This window comes from Hypanus sabinus, chromosome 21 (assembly GCF_030144855.1).
Source record: "Hypanus sabinus isolate sHypSab1 chromosome 21, sHypSab1.hap1, whole genome shotgun sequence".
Lineage (NCBI taxonomy): Eukaryota > Metazoa > Chordata > Chondrichthyes > Myliobatiformes > Dasyatidae > Hypanus > Hypanus sabinus.
The window spans coordinates 64,777,606-64,801,385 of NC_082726.1; the positions used below are offsets into that span (position 1 = coordinate 64,777,606).

Genomic DNA, 23,780 nt, shown 5'->3' on the forward strand with positions numbered 1-23,780 from the left:
ACCTACGGAATCTCTCTTAAGAGAAAGTAGAGGAGCCAGATTGAATATGGGCAATTGTTTTAACAATGGGAGGATGATATTGGAGTTACGGAAAGATAAAATGGTGGATTAAAAACTGAATGGCTTGGAAAAGAGCTGTTATTGAAAGTGCAGGGTGGGGAGTGTTGATCTCATAGATTCTGTTCACTCAAGACATCAGAGAGCTGGAAACAGAGTCCACATCTACAAACTGTAAAAGGAGTTCAGAATGCCTTTACATAGCATCTTCCACATCCCTTTCAGAATGTGGATGATAGAAAGATAGAGGACTCTGTGGGAGCAGAGAGTTAGATTGATCTTAGAGAAGGTTAAAATGTCAGTACTATTTCATGTGCTGTACTGTTCTATATTCAAAATTAAAGTAAGATTTATTATCAGAGTACATACATGTCACCACGTATAACCCTGAGGTTCATTTCCATAGGCATACTTAGCAAATCTATAGAACAGTAACTGTAAACAGGATCAATGAACAACAAACTGTGAAAATGCAGATATAAGTAAATAGCAATGAGCATGAAATAACAATATAACAGAGTCCTTATAAAAGAGTAATTATCCCCTTCTGTTCAAGAGCCTGATGGTTGAGGGGTAGTAACTATTCTTGAACATGGTGGTGCGAGTCCTGAGGCACCTGTACTTCCTCCCTGATGGCAGCAGCGAGAAAAGGGCATTGCCTGGGTCACGAGCATCTTTGATGATGGATGCTACTTTTCTACGGCAATGTTTCATGTAGATGTGCTCAACGATTGAGAGGACTTTACCCGTGATGTACTGGGCCGAATCAACTAACTTTGGTGGGATTTTCAGCTCAAAGGCATTGGTGTTCCCTTACCAGGCCTTAATGCAGCCAGTCAACACACTTTCCACCACACATCTATAGAAGTTTGCCAAGGTTTCTGACAACACGCTGAACCTCCTGAGCAAGTACAGGCACTGTCGTGCTTTCTTCACAATTGTATTTATATGATGGGTCCAGAATAGGTCCACTGAGATAATAACACCCAGGAGTTTAAAGTTACTGACCCTCTCCACCTCCAGCTCATGGACCTCTGGTTTCCCTCTCCTGAAGCCTACAATCAGTTCTTTGGTCTTATTGACATTGAGTGGGAGGTTGTTGCTATTACACCACTCAGCCAGGTTTTCAGTTTCCCTCCAGAATGCTGATTCATCACCACCTTTGATACAGCCCACAATTGTGGTGTCGTCAGCAGACTTGTATATGAAGGTGGAGCTGTACTAATAGCCACACATTCACAGGTGTAAAGTGAGCGGAGCAGGGGGCTCAGTACACATCCCTGCAGTGCTCCTGTGCTGATGGAGATTGTGGAGATGTCTTTGCCAATCCAGACTGACAAGTGAGGAAATCCAGGATCCAATTGCACAAGGAGGTATTGAGGCCCAGGTCTTGGAATTCTGTAACCTATGTTCCCTTTCTCTCTCAAACTGGGATCCTGTGGTCTGACTGAGAATGACTGTTCAGGGGTGGTGACAGAGGCAGGTACATCAGGGACAACTAAGAAACTCTTAGGTAGGCACATGGATGACAGAGAAAGGGAGGCTTATGTAGGAGGGAAGTATTCGATTGATCTTAATGTAATAGAAGACTACAGCACAGAAACAGGCCCTTTGGCCCATCTAGTCTGTGCCAAAACATTTAAACTGCATAGACCCATCGACCCGCACCAGGACCCTAGCCCTCCATATCCCTGTCATCCATGTACTTATCCCAACTTCTCTTAAGCATTTAAATCAAAACCGCATCCATCACTTGCGCTGGCAGCTCATTCCACATGCCCGCCACCCTCTGAGTGAATAAGCTTACCTTCATGTTCCCCTTAAACATTTCACCTTTCACTTTGTAGTAGGTTAAAAGGTCATCACAACATGGTGGGCCAAAGGGCCTGCGCTGTGCTGTAGTGTTCCATGTTCTGTGTATATGTGCAGACAAAGGGCCCTTGGCTATGTTAAGGATCACTACCACCCATCTCACAATCCCTGTTTACCCACTACCATCAGGAAGGAGGTACAGGAGCATCAAGATTAAGACTATCAGACCGGGAAACCGTTTCTTCCCTCAGGCTGTGAGACTAATGAATACCTTGCCACCACCGAGGTCTCATCACTGGGACTGTGAGCTGCTTCTTGTTAACTGTTTACCTGTGCTGCACACTACATGCATTTTGAACTATATCTTATAAACTTATTTCTGGTAATATTTTGATTTCTGTGCTGTGTCTGATATGTTTTTTGTTGGTGCATGGTATGCTGGAAGAACATTGTTTTGTTTGGTTGTGTATACATACAGTCAGATGACAATAAACTTGAATTTGATTTCTGTGAGATCTCCAGGGACCAGCCCCTGATGGTGGCCTCATGTGCTGGGCAGGTTGCTTACTGTCTGGACAGATACTGTATGAGATGGGTGTTCATTTTGTGTCAGGGATTGAAGTACTTCACAAATCAACAGAAGGTTTTGTTTAGCAGAAGTGAATCAGTTGTGGTGAGTGGGTGTGGAAGGGGTGGATTTCTTGTAAGTGAAAAGCCCATCAGACATGGCGCCATTTCCAACCCTGTACCAGTGAGTAGGACTCGTCAGTACTTGTAAGCACAAAATTAGCAAATGATGCTAATTATCGTGTGGGAGGATTCGATGGGGAGAGAAAACAGGATAGAACGTATTGTGCTGGAGTTCCTAGCAGCCTTGCCAACACTCTGAGCCTACACATAGGCTTGGTTCCAACATATTAAAGAGAATAATTTTCATTTAAAATCATCGCTAACTTACCAACATAGAATAGTTTGTTTTTAACACCTTAACAAAAAGAAAATGAAAGATGAACAACGAAGACAAGATAGTCAAACATTAATTGACTATTCTTAATTATCCCAAGCAATATCACAGTCTATGAACAACACCAGATGGGCAATAATGGCTACATAGTTCCTCGGGCTGGAGTACAGCAATTAGTTAGAGTTATGGAGTAATAAGCAATTGGAACTAATTTTTGTGGGCGGTCATGGGTTCGATTATACTGTGGTGAAAGCATGGATAGAATATACACTCAGTGGCCACCTGTACACCTGCTCGTTAATGAAAATTTCTAATCAGCCAATCCTGTGGCAGCAATTCAATCCATAAAAGCATGCAGACAAGGTCAAGAGGTTCAGTTGTGGTTCAAACCAGACATCAGAATGGGGAAGAAATGTGATCTAAGTGACTTTGACTGTGGATTGATTGTTGGTGCCAGACCGGGTGGTTTGAGTATCTCAAAAACTGCTGATCTCCTGGGATTTTCACATGTGATAGTCTCTAGAGTTTACAGAGAATGGTGCAAAAGACAAAACATCCAGTGAGCAAGAGTTCTGTGGGTGAAAACACTTTTTTAATGAGAGAGATTAGAAGAGAATGGCCAGACTGGTTCCAGTTGACAGAAAGGTGAATGTAACTCAAATACTCACACGTTATAACAGTGGTGTGCAGAAGATCATCTCTGAATGCTTAACATGTCGAACTGTGAAGTGGATGGGTTATAGCACCAGACGACCACACCAGGTTGTACTCCTGTGGCAGATAAAATGGCCACTGCCTGTGTAGTCACACTCCTTTCCCAAACATCAGAATGGGGAAGAAATGTGATCTAAGTGACTTTGACTGTGGATTGATTGTTGGTGCCAGACGGGGTGGTTTGAGTCTCTCAAAAACTGCTGATCTCCTGGGATTTTCACACGCGATAGTCTCTAGAGTTTACAGAGAATGGTGCAAAAGACAAAACATCCAGTGAGCAAGAGTTCACTGGAGGGCATCGGCATTCAGTGAGAGACACAACAATCTGAAGGACATCTAAGAGATGAGTTTTTCCTGAATCTGCTGGTGTTGGACTTGAGGCTTCTGTGCCTCCAGCCCAATGGTAGCAGCAAGAAGAGGGAACAATCCAGATAGTGGGGGTCCTCAATGATAGATGCTGCCTTCTTCAAGACAATGAACAGGAGCAGAATAAAAAAAATCCTGTAGGAGTACTATGAAATATTTCTTAAGAGCCAATCTCCACACATGAGCAAAGACAAGAAACAACATTAATAAGACCAACCAAGCAAAGCTGCCTCGTAAAGGCTAAACAGCTCTGCCTTTCTAAAGTAACATCACAGGAAATTTTCTGTTTCCATGACAAGTTATCTCTTGCTGTGTTCAAAATGGGAGTACATACACTCAGTGGATATTTTATTAACTCCCTCCTGTTATTAATAAAGTGGCCACTGAGTGGTCTTCTATGATTTTCTACTCCTGTAGCCCATCTGCTTCAAGGTTCGATGTGTTGCCTGTTCAGAGAGCTCTTCTGCACACCGCTGTTGTAACATGGTTCTTTGAGTTACTTTTGTTTTTTTGTCAACTTCAACCAGTCAGGCCACTCTCCTACGACCTCTCTCATTAACGAGGTGTTTTTACCCACTGAACTGCCGCTCACTGGATGTTTTTGATTTTCTGTAAACTCTAGAGACTATCGCGTGTGAAAATCCCAGGTGATCAGCAACTTCTTAGCTCCTATAACCACCCCATCTGGCACCAACAATCATTCCACAGTCAAAGTCACTTACATCACATTTCTTCCCCATTCTGATGTTTGGTCTGAACAACAACTAAACCTCTTGACCATGTCTGCATGCTTTTTTACATTGAGTTGCTGCCACATGATTGGCTGACTAGATAATTGCATTAACAAGCAGGTGTACCTGATAAGGTAGTGACTGAGTACGTTTAACAAGGAAAAAGGTAGTTTCTAATGTTTCATTGCTGAGAGGGGAATATCCCATCAGAAATAAATAAAAGTTAGAATCCAAACATACCTTAAGAGAGGTGAGGTGGAGGAAATGAATTCATGCTCATCTCAATGATAATATGAACTCTTCTCTGCTTTCCAGTATACCCTGACAACACCTGGGGAGCAAATTGAAACAGACTTTTAAGTGCATAACCAGGTGACTTTCCAGTAACTATGTGTGAAATTAGATCAGGGCCAATCGACCAAAAATTGCTGCAAGAAAATTACTTTCTGACCCTAAAGCAAGTATTTTGGGTTATCAGAAAGAAATAGCAGATAGTTGTATAAAATTGTTTTAGAAGTTTTAACTTGTTACTAAGCCCAATGTATCAAAACTATCAAAGCACATTTAACTTGATAGAAGGCTATGTATAAGTAAGTTTGGTTTCACTTTTGCAAATTTGCATAATTTTAATATTTATGCAGTCATTTATGTGAAGTTTATTCACCTGTGGGCAATAAATATAACTTTTAAGGCAGGATAATTACAGTTCCAGCATTCTCAAATGATATGGAGAATATTTATATATCATAGGGTTGAAGTTCATATTAATATTTAAATTCTCAGCCAAATAAACATGAGGAAAACTGTCAGCTCATAAAAGGAATGTCAAATTAATTTTCCTGTAAATGCTAGCAAGAAAATGAATCTCCCATGGAATCAGTTTCAAAGACATTTCATCTGATGTTTTCAATGTTTATTGCTTATTTATTCATTATTATTATTATTTATTTTCTTTTGTATTTGCACAATTTGTTCTCTTTGCACATTGGTTGTTTGACCATCCTGTTGAGTGTGGCCTTGCATTGATTTCATTATGGTTCTTGGATTTACTGAATATGCACACAAGAAAATGAATCTCATGGTTGTATGTGGTAAGATATATGTACTTTGATAGTAAATTTACTTTGACTTTAAAATTTTATTAAATGAATGTAAAGAAAGTGTTGCCAAAGATCGTTGAAAGATATAATGGACTGGAGGGAATCATCAACATTATGTTGTATGATGTTGGCGATCATGGGCTTCCATCTGTCTTTAATCTGAGAAGATCTAATAAGCTCTTCAGAACTTTTGCCCATCCATCCCTTGATGCAACTCATGAATGTTGTACTCTGTTGACCGAGACTTTTCTTTTCATCAATTGTTACCGTCACTGCAAGATGTTTATCAAGCTTATTGTGGAGATGCTGTGCATGTTGACCTCCTCCAGTACACTGGTGTTAGTGCGTCTGTCCCTCAAGCTGATCCTCAAAATCCTTTGTAAACATTTGTAATGTTATTGTTTCAGCAGGTGGTCTATTATTCAGCTCCATACAGTAATGTAGCAAAGTCAACCAAAGCCCTTTCAGGGCAATGACATAAAAGCTCACTAATCTGCCTGTTGCAGTGGTGATGAAGTCATCCAAGGCACTGATAACTCACTAAACTTGTTTGAGGCAGACCCAGGAGATTTTATTGTACACTCACCCAGAATAGGTTGAGCGAGATAGGGCTTTTTTCTTTAGAGGAAAGGAGAATGGAGAATGACATGATAGAGGTGAAACAGATGATAAGATGCATAGATTGAGTGGATACCCAGAGACATTATCCAAGGATTAATATGAGGGAGGAAAGTATAGGGGTATGTTTTTTTTACATAGAGATGGAACGCCCTGCCTGGGGTGGTGGCAGAGGCAGATACATCAGGGACATTTAAGAGACCCTTAGATAGACACATCGATGATAGAAAAATGGAGGGGCTATGTGGGAGGGAAGGGTTAGATTAATCTTAGAGTAGGTTAAAAGGCTAGCACAACATCAAGGACAAAGGGGCCTGTGCCGTGCTGTAGTGTTCTGTGTTCTATGTTGACCTCAGAGAGCAGATGGAGTTTCAGTTTAATGTCTCGTCCAAGAGATGGGAACCTGGGAAAGCAGTACTCCCTCGGGAACAGACAGAATATCAACACGGATTTTTGTGGGACTTGAAATCATAATCTCTGGCTACACTGGAGTGCAATTCAGTCAGCCCCTTGAATGTAATAAAATAGAAAGTAATTAGGGCAAATATTCCCTTTCACTGGATATATCCATCACTGTTGTTGAAGCTGACATATGCAAGGTGTGTCTTGCTACTGCTCTCTTGTAATGAAATAGAGAGTCAAGGTGGTTTTTAGTACCGTTGAAGAGGGGGAGTTTCTGAATCAGAATCAGGATTATTACCAGTGACATACATCTGTTGTGAAATGTGTTGTTTTGTAGCAGCAGTAGAATACAATACATTAAAAAAATTACTATACAATAAGAAATAGATAGAGAGCAAAAAATTGTGTTTGTGGACCACTCAGGAATCTGATGGCAGAGTGGAAGAAGCTGTTCCCGAAATACCGAGTGTTTGACCAGTCTCCTGTACCTTCTCCCTGATGGTAATTAGAAGAGGGCATGTCCAAGGTGATAGAGCTCCCAAATGATGGATGCTCCATTAAAACCGCATTTGGTTTAGTTGGCAGCGACTACACATTCGATCCATTTGGTCTGACCATTCCATCACTGAAATCTAATCCCTGCTGACCCACATTGACAAGACATTTCACATCTAATTGTCATTAACCATGTCCCACTGCAGAATGTGCTGGTGAACTGCAAAACCCTGATGTTTGGTGCAGTAACTGTTCCTGAACCTGGTGCAGTGGGATCTAAGGCTGCTGTAGATTAGAGAGCATGAGCTGGATATCCAGGACATCTATTCCAACCTCATTTCAGAACTCTTTACTCATATGCTTCCATACTCTTTTTTCTTTTTCTTTTTACAGATCCCTTACAAAAAAAAATCTGATTAATCTGGTCCCCAGCATTCAAACTTCACCTGTAAGAACACATATTGTTAAAATCAAGCCAACCTGTTCATGTACTTAGTATTAGGTTACAGAATTCAGCAAGGCTAAATGTGAACCTATTAATCCACTTTTTTGTCACCAGGCTCTCTCTGCCCCACCACTATTTGCGATATTTACCAGGAATGTTGTATAAAAAGGGCCTGAAGCATTGTTGACCACCCCTCCCACCATCTCTTTGACCCCTGCCATCAGGAAAGAGGTACAGGACTGGGACTGCCAGACTGGGTAACAGCTTCTTCCCTCAGGCTGTGAGACTAATGAATACTCTGCCACCACCAAGGGCCCGTCACTAGGACAGTGAGCTGTTTACTGTTTACCCCACTGAGCACTACATGCATTTTGAATTACAGTATATTTTATTAACTTGTAATAATTTGTTTTACATGCTGTGTTTAATGGGTGCACGATATTCCAGAGGAACATTGTTTCATTTGGTTGTATCTATGTACAGATGACAAGAAACCTGAACTTAAACTTGACTGTTCATGCTCATGGGAGATGCCTTTATGTTTGTTTAACGGGAACGTCACAGGCTGTATATTATTGGTATGGTACACATCAAAACCCTCCAGCTAACAAAATCAGCCCATGACATGTATCTTAATGTATGATTCTCTCTTTTGTAAAAACCTGTGCTTTGGGCAGCTGCTTGTTTTCTTTTAAAGACGACATACGGATTATATTTTATCATACAGCGGAGAATTCCTCATTCTAAACTCTCTGAGAATGTGTTTTCTAATCTACCCTTCAACAGGAGGTTCTGTGGGCAAGAACGTGATTCCCAGATGGTATGTTGCCTCCCAAATGCCAGGGTCTGGGATATCTCTGATTGAGTCCTCTGCATACTTCAGTGGGAGGGTGAGCAGCCAGAAGTTGTGGTCTACATGGGTAGCAATGATATGCGTAGGATGAGTGACAAGGTTCTGCACAGGGAGTTAGGTGCTAAGTTAAAGAGCAGGACCTCCAAGGTTGTGATCTCAGAATTGCTACCCATGCCACGTGCTAGTGAGTCTAGAACTAGGAAGGCTATATAGTTTAATACTTGGCTAAGGAGTTGGTGTAGGAGGGAGGGCATAAGATTTTTGGATCACTGGGCTCTCTTCCAGGGAAGCTGGGACCTGTACAGAAGGGACGGTTTGTACCTGAACTGGAGGGCAACTAATATCCTAGTGGGAAGGTTTGTTAATGCTTCATGGTGGGGTTTAAAGTAGAGTTGCAGGGGGATGGGAACCAGAGTGCCAAAACAGTTAGTGGAGAGGTTGTGGAGACAGATGTTGGTAAGATCTCAGACAAAGTTAGGAATCAAAATGTTCAGCATGGTGTAACAAAATCGAAAAGGGTGAATACAGGCCAGAAGGTGGCGTAACTGAACACACACGGTATAGGGAGTAAGGTAGATGAACTGGCAGCACAGTTACAGATTGGTAGGTATGATGTTGTAGGCCTCACGGAATCATGGTTGAAAGATTATAGCTGGAGCTTAATGTCCAAGGATATACATTGTATCAAAAGGACAGGCAGGAAGACAGAAGAGGTGACATTGCTCTGTTGGTACAAAATTAAATCAAATCTTTAGAAAGAGTTGGCATAGGGTCAGCAGGTGTTCAATCTTTGTGGATCGAGTGAAGGAACTACAAGGGTAAAAAGACCCTGGTGGAAGTTGTATACAGACCCCCAAACAGTAGTAAGGATGTGGTCTAAAAATTACAATGGGAGATAGAAAATGCATGCCAAAAGGGCAAGGTTACAATAGTCATGGGAGACTTCCATATGCAGGTAGATTGGGCAAATTAGGTTGATGCTAGATAACAGGAGGGGGAGTTTCTAGTGTGCCTATGAGATGGCTTTTTAGAGCAGCTCATGGTCGAGCCCACTAGAGGATCAGTTATTCTGTACTAGGTGCTGTACAATGAACCAGTTGATGGAAAGCTTAACGTAAAAGAACCCTTAGGGGCAAGTGATCATAATATAATATTCTGCCCAAAACATCGACAGTGCTTCTCCCTATTGATGCTGCCTGACCTGCTGTGCTCCACCAGCATTTTGTGTGTGTTGCTTGAATTTCGAGCATCTGCAGATTTCCTCGTGTTTGATAATATGATCAATTTCATCCTGAAGTTTGAGAAAAAGAAGCTCAAGTCAGATGTATCAGTATTACAGTGGGGTAAAGGGAATTACAGAGGCATGAGAGAAGAGTTGGCTAGAATCAATTGGAAAAGAACACTGGCAGGGATGATGGCAGAGCAACAATGGCTGGAATTTCCGGAAGCATTTCGGAAGGCACAGGATATATACATCCCAAAGAAGAAGAAGTATTCAAAAGGGAAAATGACACTGTTGTGGCTGTGCACAACTACAGATCAATTAAATAAAACCACACACTGGTGTATTCACATTACAGCGAGAGAGAGAGAAAAATGTGCATGCACAGACAACAGATCAATCAATACATAGTGCTAAGGGGTATTGCTCTAAAAGAAATAGATCCATCCATTACACTTCCTCCCCCTTTAGATTAATGCAACTTAAAACTGTAAATGTACAAACCTTCCAATTTCTCAAATCCATATTCCAAATAAGCATGCTTTCACAATTACAATCCATAACTAACTTCACAGTTCTAAAGGTTCAGTCTTCTGGTTGGCGCTCTGTTCGTTTCAGGATAGTGTCTCTGGATCTGTGATGTGGCATCAAGTTTGGTAGATGTTTTGTCTAAGACAAAGTTCTCGGTTTCCTATGTCACATTGTGGTCAGTGACATGATCATCACTGAGAGGTAAGTCCGGCAACTGTAATGTGTCCGTCTTGTTGGATGCAAACGACTCAGGTTTGTCCTTCAGTTGAGCATCCAGTATCTGGTCCACATGACGTCTCCCTGTCTGATCTCCAACATCCACTGTGTACATCAGTGGTTCATTTCTTGTTGCTATCCTGCTGTGTGTCCACTTGTCTTCTTGGTAATCACACACAAGGACTCCCTGTCCAATCTCGAAGCTCCTTGCTGCTTCACTTGGCAACTGGCTGAACCGTTTATTCTGCACTTCCCTTCATAGATCTGGTTTCAAGAGTCTGTGCAAGATTTCAGATTTCTGTTCATGAAAAGCATTGCAGGTGTTTCATTTGTCCTTGCATGAACAGAGTTCCGATATACAAAAAGGAATTTTACTACCTTGTGCTGCAGAGAAATGTCCATCTCTTTAATGGACTTCTTAAAGGTTTGGATAAATCTTTCAGCTAACCCATTCGTTGCTGGGTGGTGAGGAGCTGACTTGAACTGTCTGATGCCATTTTTCTTCATGAATGGTCTGAATTCTTCTGATATGTATTGTGGTCTGTTGTCACTTACAATTGTCCTGGTGAAGATAGGCCTCATCACAGAGACAGTCTTTGCTGAGCTGTTTGACTTCATCGGTATGACCTCTGGCCACTTCAAATGGGCAGCCACGGCAATTAGAAACATAGAGTCCATGAATGGCCCAGCAAAGTCAATATGCACCCTTTGTCATGGTGACAACGACCAATCCCATGGGTGTAGCAGTGCCTGTGGGGGTGCATCTTGAACTTTTTACCATCCTGAACAGCTTTTGGCCAAGTCTTCAATCTGTTTATCTATTTCTGGCCACCACACATAGCTCCAAGCGAGACTCTTCATCTTGATTGTACCCAGGTGCGCTTCATGCAGATTCTCTAACACTCTGGTGCACAGTTTAGAGGAAATCACAACGCAAGATCCACACATCAGCATTCTTTGACATACCGACAGTTGGTCTTGTCTCACTGAGAACTCTGGAAACATCGGGCTACCAAGAGCTGGCCATCCTTGCATGCTGATTTCATAGACTTTCGACAATATCAGGTTGTTCTCTGTTTCCCATTGTATTTCAGAATTTGTTACTGGGAACTAGTCCACCAATGCAGTGTTGAGTACTTCTCCTGGGTCACAGTATGAAGACTTCTTTTCTTCAGATGCCAACAGTAGAAGCCGTGACAAGCCATCAGTGTTGCTCTGTTGTTTGGTAACCTTGAACTCCATGTCCTAAGAGTGGTATCCTCAGAATAGTACCCAACATTATAACTGGTCAGCAGTCTTCATTGTAATTCCCTTACTGGGATTGAAAATGGACACAAGAGGTTGGTGATCTGTCACTGGTGTAAACTTTTGTCTGTTGAGGTAGTGGTGGAACTTCTTTATTCCCCATACAAACTAAAGGCTTCTCGGTCAATCTGTGCCTAGTTGCATTCTGTGCTCATCAGTGATCTTGAAGCAAATCCATCCTTCATAGTGTGTGACAAAACAGCTCCAATGCCATCACATGTCAGTCTGATGAGTGGGGATGGGTCATAATGGGTGAACAGTTCATGTGATGTCATTATTCAGATTCAGATTCAGTTTATTGTCATTTAGAAACCACAAATGCAATGCAGGTAAAAAATGAGACAACGTTCTCCAGAATGATATCACAAAAAAGCACACAACAAAACAGACCACACAAGAAAAACCACATGATGTTTGGAAATCCCCAATCCAGAGTCCGGAGAGGCTGCTGCGTATCGATATCGCGCTACCGTCTTAGCACGTTCCCCGGAAAGGAGCTCCAATTGCATCAAACAAAACAAGACTACCCAGACACACCAAATCAAGAGTCAGCACTACCAACCAACAAACCAAAAACCTACACAAAACCACATAGTTATAGTTAACATTTAGTTGCAACAGTGCAGACAATACCATAATTAATAAAAGACTGACAAAAATCACATAATTATAACATATAGTTCTAACAGTGCAAAGCAATACCGTAATCTGATAAAGAGCAGACCATGGCACGGTAAAAAGTCTCAAAGTCCCGACAGCCCATCATCTCACGTAGACGGTAGAAGGAAGAAAAACTCTTCCTGCCATGAACCTCCAGCGTTGCAGCTTGCTGATACAGCACTTTGGGAGCTCCGACCACAGCCAATTCTGAGTCCGTCCGAAAACTTCGAGCCTCCGGCCAGCCCTCCAACACCGAGCACCATCTCTGCCAAGTGCTTTGACCCCGGCCCCGGCCACCAAGCTACAGGCAAAGCCGAGGATTCGGGGCCTTCCTCCCAGAGATTTCTCCGATCGCATAGTAGCAGCGGCAGCGAAACAGGCATGTCAGAAGTTTCACCGGATGTTCCTCTGTGCTTCACTCGTCCGTCTCCATCAAATCAGGATTGTAGACGGCATCTTACTTGACAGATTACAGATATTCATCCCGGAGTGGCCGCTGCGCGCTGCTGCATCGCGCCGCCATCTTATCGATATTAAACCACGACATTTAAACCATGATCTTTGGAAATTGCCAACAGGAGACTATTATTGTGGAGTATTGTGAGCAGTTTTGGGCAGCTTATCTGAGAAAGGACGTGTTGGCATTAGAAAGGATCCAGAGGAGGTTTGTGAGAATGATCACAGGAGTGAAAGGGTTAACATATAATTGGTGGTTCTAGGCCCTGTACTCATGGAGTTTGCAAGATGGCGGGGGGGGGGGGGGTAAGGAATCTCATTGGAACCAATCAAATATTGAAAGGTCTGGATAGAGTGGGCAGGATGTTTCCTGTAGTGGAGGAGTTTAGGACCAGAGGGTACAGTCTCAGAATAGAAGGATGTGGAGGAACAGAGATGAGGAGCAATTTGTTTAGCCAACAGTGGTGAATCTGTGGAATTCTTTGCCACAGAAGGCTGTGTAGGCCAAACTATTGGGTATATTTAAAGCAGAGGTTGAGGGGTTCTTGCTTAGACAGGGTGTCAAAGGTTACAGGGAAAAGCTAGGAGATTGGGGTTGAGAGGGGGATATTAAATCAGCCATGATGGAATGATGGAGCAGACTTGATGGGCCATTCTCTTGTGGTGCAGCTGGGAGAGGTGCTGCCTCACAGCGTAGGAGAGATTCAAGTTCAATCCCGACCACAGGTGCTGTCTTTGTGGAGTTTGTACACTCACCCTGTGACAGTGTGGGTCCCCGCTCTCCGGGTGCTCTGCTCTCCCCTCACATCCCAATGTCATGCAGGGTGGTGAGTTAACTCAGAAGTTAAAAGTAATTTTATTATTATAGTATCAAAATACTTCCTCAAGATTCATTTTCTTGCGGGCATTCACAGTAGAACAAAGAAATACAGTACTGTGCAAAATTCTGAGGCACGTATATATAGCTAGTGTGTCCAAGACTTTTGCACTGTCCTGTAGTAACTGTAGGCATTGCACTGTACTGCTGCCACAAAAAACATGACATGTGAGTGATGATAAATCTGATTCTAACATGGAGTCTCTGTTGTGGACCGAGAGTGGGAAGGGGTCAGGGAGAGGGGAATCACGGTTGGGAAAAGGGGAAGGGAGAGGGAAGTACCAGAGAGACATTCTGTAATGATCAATAAACCCATTGTTTGCAATCAAATGATCTTGCCCGGTGTCTCAGGGCTGGGTGTGTCAGCACCTGTGCCACCCCCCCCCCCCCCCCCACTACTGACACTCCTTCTCTGCCACCTGTCCCACACCCTTCCCATGACACTCCACCCTCACCATTCCCAACATCTTTGCCTCCTGCCAGATTTACAAACTTGCTCTCTGCTCCATATTGACAAATACAGTACTGTGCAAGAGTCTTAGATACCTGTGTACAAATAAATGAGTGAATAACACTGAGAACATGAGTTGCAGAGACTTGAAAGTGAGTCTATATTCTGTGGAATCAGCTCAGAGTTGAGGAGAATGAAATTATCCACACTGGTCCAGGAGCCTGATGGTTGATGGGCTGTCAGATTTCTGAATGGGCAATGAACCTATGTACACTAACTCACTATTTTTATTTTGCTCTCTTTTTGCACTACTCATTTAATCCAATTTATATACAGTAGCTTTCTGTAATTAGTGTTTTTATTATTATGTATTGCACTGTACTGCTGTTGCAGAACAATACATTTGACGATATTAAATGGGATTCTGATTCTGATTGTGAACCTGATAGTGTGGGTCCCAGGCTCTTGTACTTCCTTCTTGTATCCTGTAAATTTCCCCATGTTTTGGGGGGAGAGGTACAATCTGGGGGATGGTTGATGGGAATGTGGGGAAAATTGTAAAATCACTTCAAATCCCTCTTCCCCTACCCACCCACTCTAACCCTCGCCTGGCCTCACCTATCACCTGCCATCTTGTGCTCCTTCCCCTACCCACCCACCCAACCCCTCGCCTGACCACCTATCACCTGCCATCTTGTGCTCCTTCCCCTACCCACCCACCCAACACCTCGTCTGACTTCACCTGCCATCTTGTGCTCCTTCCCCTCTCCCTTGGGCTGTGGGAGGAAACCTAAGCATCTGGGGGAAACTGTCACAAAGCCGGCAGACTCCACACAGACAGCGCTGGAAGTCAGCAGTGAACCTGCGTCTTTCCGTCTGTGAGTGGCCCCACTGTCAGTTGTCAGCCCAGATGTAGATGCTTTATCTTTTAAAATACAAGTTACTCTTGTTTCTTAAAGTCTGCCTGAAATACAACATCATATAATATTTTTTGGGAATCTTGAGTATAAAACAATGTTATGTTCCTTTCAGGAAAATCTGTGATCCAGGTCTTACCTCCTTTGAACCTGAAGCACTTGGAAACCTCGTGGAAGGGATGGATTTCCACAAGTTTTATTTTGAAAATTGTAAGTATGCAATTTCCTTTTGAAATGCAAATAATGGTGACTTTCTTCCAGACCTGACGTCCATTGATTTCTTGAATTAGTATTTACTTGATCATTGGGGGTGGGTCAAAGGTTACGGGGAGAAGGCAGGAAAATGAGGTTAGGAGGGAAAATAAAACAGCCATAGTGGAATTTGAAGAGCAGTGGGCCAAATGGCCTAATTAGACTCCTATGTCTTATGGTGTAATAGGTCCCGAGTCCAGCACTGTCCATCTCACTGCATCAAATAATCAACTTGTGGGCAAATTGAGAAATGTCAAAAAGGTTTATTCTTCACAAAAAGATTTGAGGTTAGTTCATGGATTGAAGTTATATAGAACAGAACAGGGGACAAAGAGAGGAACGGGGTTTTTCAGCCCACAGTATCATGTTGTCAGATGAAACTAATACTCTTTGCTGTACCTGGTCCATATACAATGTTCCCTCTGATTTTTATTTACAACACTACAGTATTCAGCAGCTGAGAGCAGATCTGATTGGGGTTTCAAAGTGCGAAGTTCAAAGTAAGTTTATTGTCCAAGTACATATACATTTTCTTGCAAACTTTCACAGTAAATACAAGGAAACATAACAAGATCGTGAAAAACCACACACAAGATGGAGAAGACAACAAACTGAGCAAATACAAAAAGAAAAACCGACAAACAAAATAATAATAAGTAAATAAGCAATAAATATTGAGAACCTGAGATGTAGAGTCCTTGAAGGTGAGTCCGTAGGTTGTGGGAACAGTTCAGTGATGGGGCAAGTGAATTTGAGTGGAGTTATCCCCTCTGGTTCAGGTTGAGGGATGATAACCTGGTGGTGTGAGTCCTGAGGCTCCTGTACCTTCTTCCTGAGCAGAGAGCTCGACCTTGATACTGGGGTCCTGATGATGGATGGTGCTTTCCTGCAACAAGATGTGCTCAGTGGTTTATAAGATTATGAGAAGCACAGATAAAGTAGACAGACAGTTTCATTTTCCCAGGGTTGAAATGTCTAATACCTGAGGACATGCAAGGGGTAAATTCAAGGACAATGTGCGGCGCAAGTTTTTTTACACAGGGATTGGTGGAGGCAGATACAACAGGAGTGTTCAAGAGGCTTCTAGACAGGCACATGAATGTGCGAAGAATGGAGGGATATGGGCATTGTGTTGACAGAAGGGATTAGTTCAGTTATGTATTTAAGTGCTAGTTTAATTAGTTTGGTGTGTATTTGTAGGTTGAAGGGCCTGTTCCTGTGCTATACTGTTCTGAGTTCTAGTACTTTTCTCCTTTGTGTCTGAATAGACATATGAAAACTTTTCGAGTTCCCAGAATGCTGGAGGAGCTCAGCAGGTCAGGCAGCATCTACAGAGAGGAATAAACAGTCGACTGGCCTCTTGAGATCCTCCAGTATCGTGTGTGTGTTGCTCAAGATTCCCAGCATCTACAGAATCTCGTGTTCAGGTTTTCAATTTACACACTTTTCCACTCCCTCAGTGTTGTCGAAGAACAGTAAGCCGATCCACACTACAATTCTCAACCCTCACGTTCATCTAATCGGAGAGGATGCTGCGTGCATCGCCTACATCCGCCTAACGCAGTACATCGACGGCCAGGGCAGGCCAAGGACCACACAGTCGGAGGAGACTCGAGTCTGGCACCGTCGCGAGGGCAGGTGGCAGAACATACACTTCCATTGCTCAGGAGCCCTCGCCGCTCCACTCCAGTGAACACCCTGTGCAGGTAGGAGGGCTTCCCCCCTCATCCTCGGCAGTAGGGATGTAACAGGGGTGGGGCGGTAGTGTTGCAGTTAGCGTAATGCTATTCCAGCACCAGTGACCCTGGTTCAGTTCCTGCCGCTGTCTGTAATGAATTTGTTAGGTCTCTTCGTGACAGCCAGGGGCTCCGGTTTCCTCCCACATTCCGAAGACAGGCCGGCAGGTGAACTGGTCACTGGGCTGTAACTGGGCAGCGAGGGGTCACTGACCAGAAGGGCCTGTGCTACGGTGAAGTATCTTCAAATAAAACCAAGAGAAGAAACTTGGGCATGCCAAAAGAATTAGAAATGAAAAGAGTGACTGTCTTGGTTTGGGTTATTTATTTGGGAACAGGAGGCTTTCCTACTCTTTCCAAAACATTCCTGCAGGAAGCTCTTGCCTGTCTGACCTCTCCCTTTAGCTCAGTGCCTCACGTCCGGGCGGCATCCTTGTACCCATTCCAGTTTAATCACAGCTTTCCTGGATCAGTGTCATTAAAACTGGACACAATACTCCAAGTGTGGCCTCACCAACCTCTTGTACAACTGCAGCCTGGCCTCACCAACCTCTTGTACAACTGCACCCTGGCCTCACCAACCTCTTGTACAACTGCACCCTGGCCTCACCAACCTCTTGTACAACTGCACCCTGGCCTCCCAACCTCTTGTACAACTGCACCCTGGCCTCACCAACCTCTTGTACAACTGCACCCTGGCCTCCCCAACCTCTTGTACAACTGCACCCTGGCCTCACCAACCTCTTGTACAACTGCACCCTGGCCTACCCGACGCCACCTTTCCCTCCCTGTCTGCCTGTGCCTCCATTTTCAGGGACCGTGCACCTGAATTCAAAACTCCCTCTGTTCTACATTACCCAGGGCCACGGGTATTTACTATGGAAGTCCTGCTTTGCATCTGTCCAAAATTCTGAGAGTCCTTGAACAGCTTTCTCTTAGTAGAGAGATAGGAACTGGAATGGCAAGTATTGGATTTTGGTCACGCGGCGCATCACAGGATGATGGATGAAGGAACTGGGGAAGGGGGATGGTGTGGAGGTGGTTAGAGTCGTTGAGTCCGAAGGCAGAGGCCCCAGAGTTGAAGCCCGTGGGTCAGTTTGACTGGAGGTCAAAGGCCAGATGTCTGCAAGCCCGAGGCCAAGGACTGTATGTTGAAAGCTCAAGTCTGTGAATTTGAGATTTCAGAACTAAGGACTGGGGGTCTGGAGGCAGCCTATCATGGGGTTGGAGGCCTGTCTGTGTGCGTGAATGGGGAAAGGTCTTGTTTCATTGCTGATGTTGTTCTGATGAGCACAGTGGGCGTGCTATGTTAGCACTTGAATGTATGGCGAGCTGCCCCCAGCACATCCATGGCTGTTAACGCTATCAGTGCATTTCACTGCGTGTTTTGACGTACACGTGATAAATAAATCTGAATCTGAATTGTGAATGCAGAGTGAAAGCCCTTGTCCTTTTATTTCAGCTTGGAGATGCTGGAGTGGACTTCTCGTCTAAACAGTGGATTGAAGCCGATCACTGTCATGGTGAATTCTTGAAGACCAACAGCGCCATGCGCCAGCCTGCATGTGTATGATGCTGTGGTGGCTGACTATTTGTTGTTTCCATGGATCCATCGTGTTTGTTTCTGCTGTATGGGAGATGTACAGATAAAAATGGCTGCTGTATATGTTCCTGATAACTCTAGTCTGATAGCAGAGGTTCGACTGAAATAGAGTCTGAACCCATTACTTGCCAAAGTATGGAGATCCGTCCTTTCAACTTAAACTAGAAGAAACTAAAAAAAATCATTAAAAAATTAACAGGTTGCAGTAGTGCTCAGATTTTTTAAAAAAAAACAAGTATGCCATTCTTGTCAAGATTTATTCGAGATTACGTTAACTCTGGACCGTTAATTGTCAGTCTGAGAGTAATGTTGTTACAGTAAGCTCAGTTGAAGAGTGTGTAAAGGAGGATGCCTCTGCTCCTTCTGTCAGTGAGAGGTAAGGCATAAACTGCTGAACCACTAACCTACTTGGAGGTTGATGAGCAACATGTGTTGAAACTCAAAAGGCTAAGACTATGACCTCGCTGCTCTGCAAAACTGTCTGAGACACATAAAAAAAATACTTCTAGGTGATCACATTTTTAATCTTCTCTCTCTCCTGCCGATCTGTTGCAAAGTGAAGCTGTGATCTCATTTATTGAAATGGACCACACGTAATAAAGTATTCCTTTCTCATCTGTTCACATTTCTTCCAGTGTTTTTCTGCAGCAAGGTTAATATGAATGTATAATATTGAAGTTTTTTGTCGTGCCTAAGTGCAGTAATATTATCTTTGGTTTTACACAAAAAAAATTGCATCCACAGGTTTGCAGTATGTTGTAATCTAGTTACTGATCACAGCTTTTTTGAACTGTCTGGTGGTTATACTCTGCCTTGTGTCTTTGAGGTATGGTGTAGGTGTATATAGCCAGATAACCTTATTTTAATGAGAGTACAAGATCAAACATGAGACGCGCAGTGTTGGCCTTTCTCAACATCGCTGTGCTGCTGGGAGGAAAACTCGTCACCCTTGGATAAAATGGTCACAACGTTTAAAACATATATGCAGTTTTACAGAGGTTATGCATGTGTTGTTGTCGGTCAATATTTTCACTGTACGTGTTTACTTGACAAAAAAATAATGATGTACCTAGTTCTGCATCTTTAACAATCTTGCACAGTCTTGGACAGTATGTACCACATAATTTAAGCCTAAGCTTGATATGATAAATTCCTGTTTAAAAATAAATTAATTAATTGCATTGTTACTGTATCTTATGGGGCTAATATCTTATAGTTTTAATTGAGGCAATCGATGCAGAATTTTGCATGATATATATTACAAGGAAAATACCCAGTGTTTGTTTGTTATGAATGTTGGTAGATCTTCATAGCTTTGTTACTATAGGACTTGATCTTAAAAAAAGTATTTAATAAAATGAATACAAACTATTGCATCTTGTTTTAACTGCAGCGTTTTGTGGATTGTCTACCCTTAAGCCTGCGTGAACTTGTCGTCAAAGAGCATTCTCAAAATGCGGTATTCAGTGTTTTCAGTTATTTCATTTAATGAGTCACAAAATATGTGAAGCTGGACGTTAAACTTCTCTTGACCTAAACCATCTCACAGTCTGTATCTGGGTTAGCTCTAGTTGAATCAGAACTCAAAAGGCAAACACGCCCAAAACCTCTCCATTCTTAGCCAACCAGGCCTCCCCACCCCACCAGCCAGTCCTCACATCATACCCGAACTAGTCTCGTGGAGAGTTGATAGCACAGAAGGTGGCCGTTCAATCCATTGTGTCCATACTTTGCTCTGCTTCAAACTGCCCACTGGTCAGTTCCCTCGAACTTAACTGTACAGGGTTATCCTCACCGGGGTTTATATTGTCTGTCCTTAAAAGTCCCAGGGCTTGTTTTATCCTCACACAGCATATCTTCATCAACATTTAGAGGAACTCCTGAAGGAGGAACAGTATTCAGATGTGAGTCTGGCTGAAGTCCTTTACACAGACAAAGGTAAAATTTAGACTTTTCATTGGTTCAGATCAGAACTCAAAAGCAAACATGCCCAAAGCCAACATTCCAAGCCAACCAGGTTATCATCCCCACCCACCCCACCACCAGCCCTCCCATCATATCTGAACCAGTCTTATAAAAAGTCAATGGTACAGAAGAAGGCCGTTCAGCCCATTGTGTCATGCTGGTCAAAAAGAGCAACCTCACAAAGTTTCACCAATTTTGAGACTCGATGCTTTCAGTTACCTTTTTTCAATGTAATCTGTTTCTGTGTGTCTGGCACTTTTAAAGAAAAAAAATAAACACGCACTCTGTGTACCTATGTGTGTCTGTTTTCTGTCTCACCCCAGTGCCTGTCTGTCCCACCAGCTGAGCAGAGCCTGTAATCGCTGAAGTGGGCTGGTCACACTAGTGTGGAGTTTTTGCAGAACACTCAGTTTTTAATTCAGCAATTAAACATTTTGCTTCAGGAGTTTTAACAGTATCGCCAACAATGGACTGGAGTGCAAACACAAACATTCTCATGAATTGGTAGACCATGTTCATTAACCCGACAGATCCTTGAGAAAATATTTATTTATTTTTATTTAGAAATACAGCGTGGAACAGGCCCTTCCAGCCCAACGGTCTATGCCACCAATTAACCCATCTATTTAACAGTAGTTTAATCACAGGACAAATTACAATGTCCAATTAACCTCCTAATACATACATCCTTGGACTGTGGGAGGAAACTGGAGCACCCAGAGGAAACGCACATGATTCATGGGAAGAACGTACAAATTCCCTACGGATGGTGTCGGAATTAAACTCTGAGCACGGAAACACCCAAGCTGTCATGTCGCTGTGCTAACCACTACTGTTATCAGCCCAGCTTGGATTATTGTGACAGACGGACCAGGCTGATAGAATAAATCTTACTAGGAACCCAAATGGATTTTTAACTCAGCTGGAATTGTTTAAACTGCAGGATTTAGTGCTTCCTTGTGAATTGGTTTTACCTTACAGGATCACTTAAGTGGTGATCTGTGACCAGGGAAACTCCTCGCAGTATTGTTTACAGCCACCAAGAAGGCAGGAACATGGAAGCAGATGAGTTAGGGGCAGGAGATCGGCCATTCCTCCCTTGGGCCTGTTCTACCATTCTATACAAGCCTAGGCGATCTTTCACTTCACCTTCTCCCCATGTCTCTTGATTCCTTTAACATTAAAAAAAATGCTCAAGGAACATTTTATTAGGTACCCCCTCCACCTAATAAAGTGACCACTGAGCATAAGTTCATGGTCTTCTGCTGCTGTAGCCCTTTCATTTCAAGGTTGGCTGTGTTGTGCATTCAGAGATACTCTTCTACAAACCACTATAGTAACACATGGTTATTTGAGTTACTGTTACCTTCCTGTCAGCTTAAACCAGTCTGGCCATTCTCCTCTGACCTCTCTCTTTAACAAGGTGTTTTCACCCACAGAACTATCGCTCACTGGATATATTTTTGTTTTTCATACCATTCTCTGTAAACTCTAGAGAATGCTATGCATGGAACTCCCAGGAGATCAGCAGCCTCTGAGATACTCAAACCACCCCATCTGGCACCAACAATCATTCCACAGTTAAAGTCACTTAGATCACATTTCTTCCCCATTCTGATGTTTAGTCTGAACAACCATTGAATCTCTTAACCATGTTTGCATGCTTTTATACATTGAGTTGTTGCCACAAAATTGGCTGATTGGACACTTGAATTAATGAGCAGGTGTAGCCACTGAGTAAAGTAGCCACCAAGTGTATATCTCCCTCCTCAAATATGGTTAATGACTTGATGCCCTTGCTTCTGTGATAGAAAATTCCTCTGGTACCTCACCCCCGGGTGAAGAAATTATACCTGTCGTATCCTGTGTCTGGAACCCTAGCTTCTGAACTTCACAGTCTTTGGGAACATTCCCACTTCATCAAGTCAAATATTTCATAGTTTTCAGTGGGATCCACTCTCAAACTTTAAAGTAAATTTATTACCAAAGTACATATGCTACCTTGAGATGTTTTATTTTAGGCATGCAGAGTAGAACAAAGTAGAACAAAGAAATACAGTAGAATCAATGAAAAACTACACACAAAGACTGACTACCAATGTGCAAAAGACAAACTACAAATACAAAAATCTGCGGAGTCCATAAGCAGTTCAGTGTTGATTTTTATTTATTTATTGAGATACACCCTTCAAGCCCAATTTAACTGCTGCCTAATCACAAGACAATTTACAATGACCAATTAACCAACTAACTGGTAGGTCTTTGGATTGTGGGAGAAAACCGGAGCACCCAGCGGAATCTCATGCAGTGCACCGGGAGAACTTTAAAACTCCTTACAGTTTAGTGGTGGGAATTGAACCCAGGTCACTGGTACTGTAAAGCGTAGTGCTAATCAGTAAGGTGAGTGAAGGCTGAAGGTTGATCATTGTTCCTGACTCTCAGTATTCCAGTAAACATGAGTCATGGAGTCGTACGTTGAATCATACATCACTTCTGCTGAACTTGTCCATGCTAAACAAAACTCCGACCTGAGCTGCTCTCATTTACCTGCGCTTGACCCACAATCCCTCTCAGTCTTTTCTATGCATGTGGGTATCTGTCCAAGTGTCTTTAAAATTGTACCCACCTCTGGCAGCTCATTCCATATACCCACCACCCTCTACGTGAAAAACATGTTAGACAGGTGTCCTTTAAATCTCTCTCCACTCACCTTAAACCTATGCCCTCTAGTTATCCTGGGAAAAAGACTATCACCATCCAACTTTATCTGTGTCCCTCATGTTTTTAGGAATCTTTGTGACATCACACCCCTCATTCTCCTCCACACAGGAGAAACAGCCCTGGGATTGCTCGAGAATGTCAGCAACCCCAGAGAGAGTGTGGAAACCCTAAGATCAGCCAACACAGAATCATAGACCCCAGGATTAGCCATGAGAGGGTCAGAGACCCTGGGACAGACCAAGAGAAAGTCAGACACCGAGAGGAGCGCATCTAAAATTTCCATCACATCACAACTTAGGTAAGGCCTTTTT

At 43.0% G+C, this 23,780-nt stretch overlaps 1 protein-coding gene across 2 annotated transcripts in view; it reads left to right on the plus strand.

The window, feature by feature from the left end:
- Positions 1 to 21,039, plus strand: part of camk2g2 (calcium/calmodulin-dependent protein kinase (CaM kinase) II gamma 2) — a 468,766-nt gene extending 447,727 nt beyond the window's left edge. For both annotated transcript variants that reach the window (XM_059946757.1, XM_059946756.1), the window contains exons 18-20: positions 15,308 to 15,402; positions 16,905 to 17,150; positions 18,643 to 21,039. In XM_059946757.1, coding sequence (XP_059802740.1) covers positions 15,308 to 15,402; positions 16,905 to 17,137 — 328 coding nt within the window. In that variant the 3' untranslated portion in view covers positions 17,138 to 17,150; positions 18,643 to 21,039. The remainder of the gene's footprint in view (positions 1 to 15,307; positions 15,403 to 16,904; positions 17,151 to 18,642) is intronic.
- Positions 21,040 to 23,780: the final 2,741 nt, after the last annotated feature.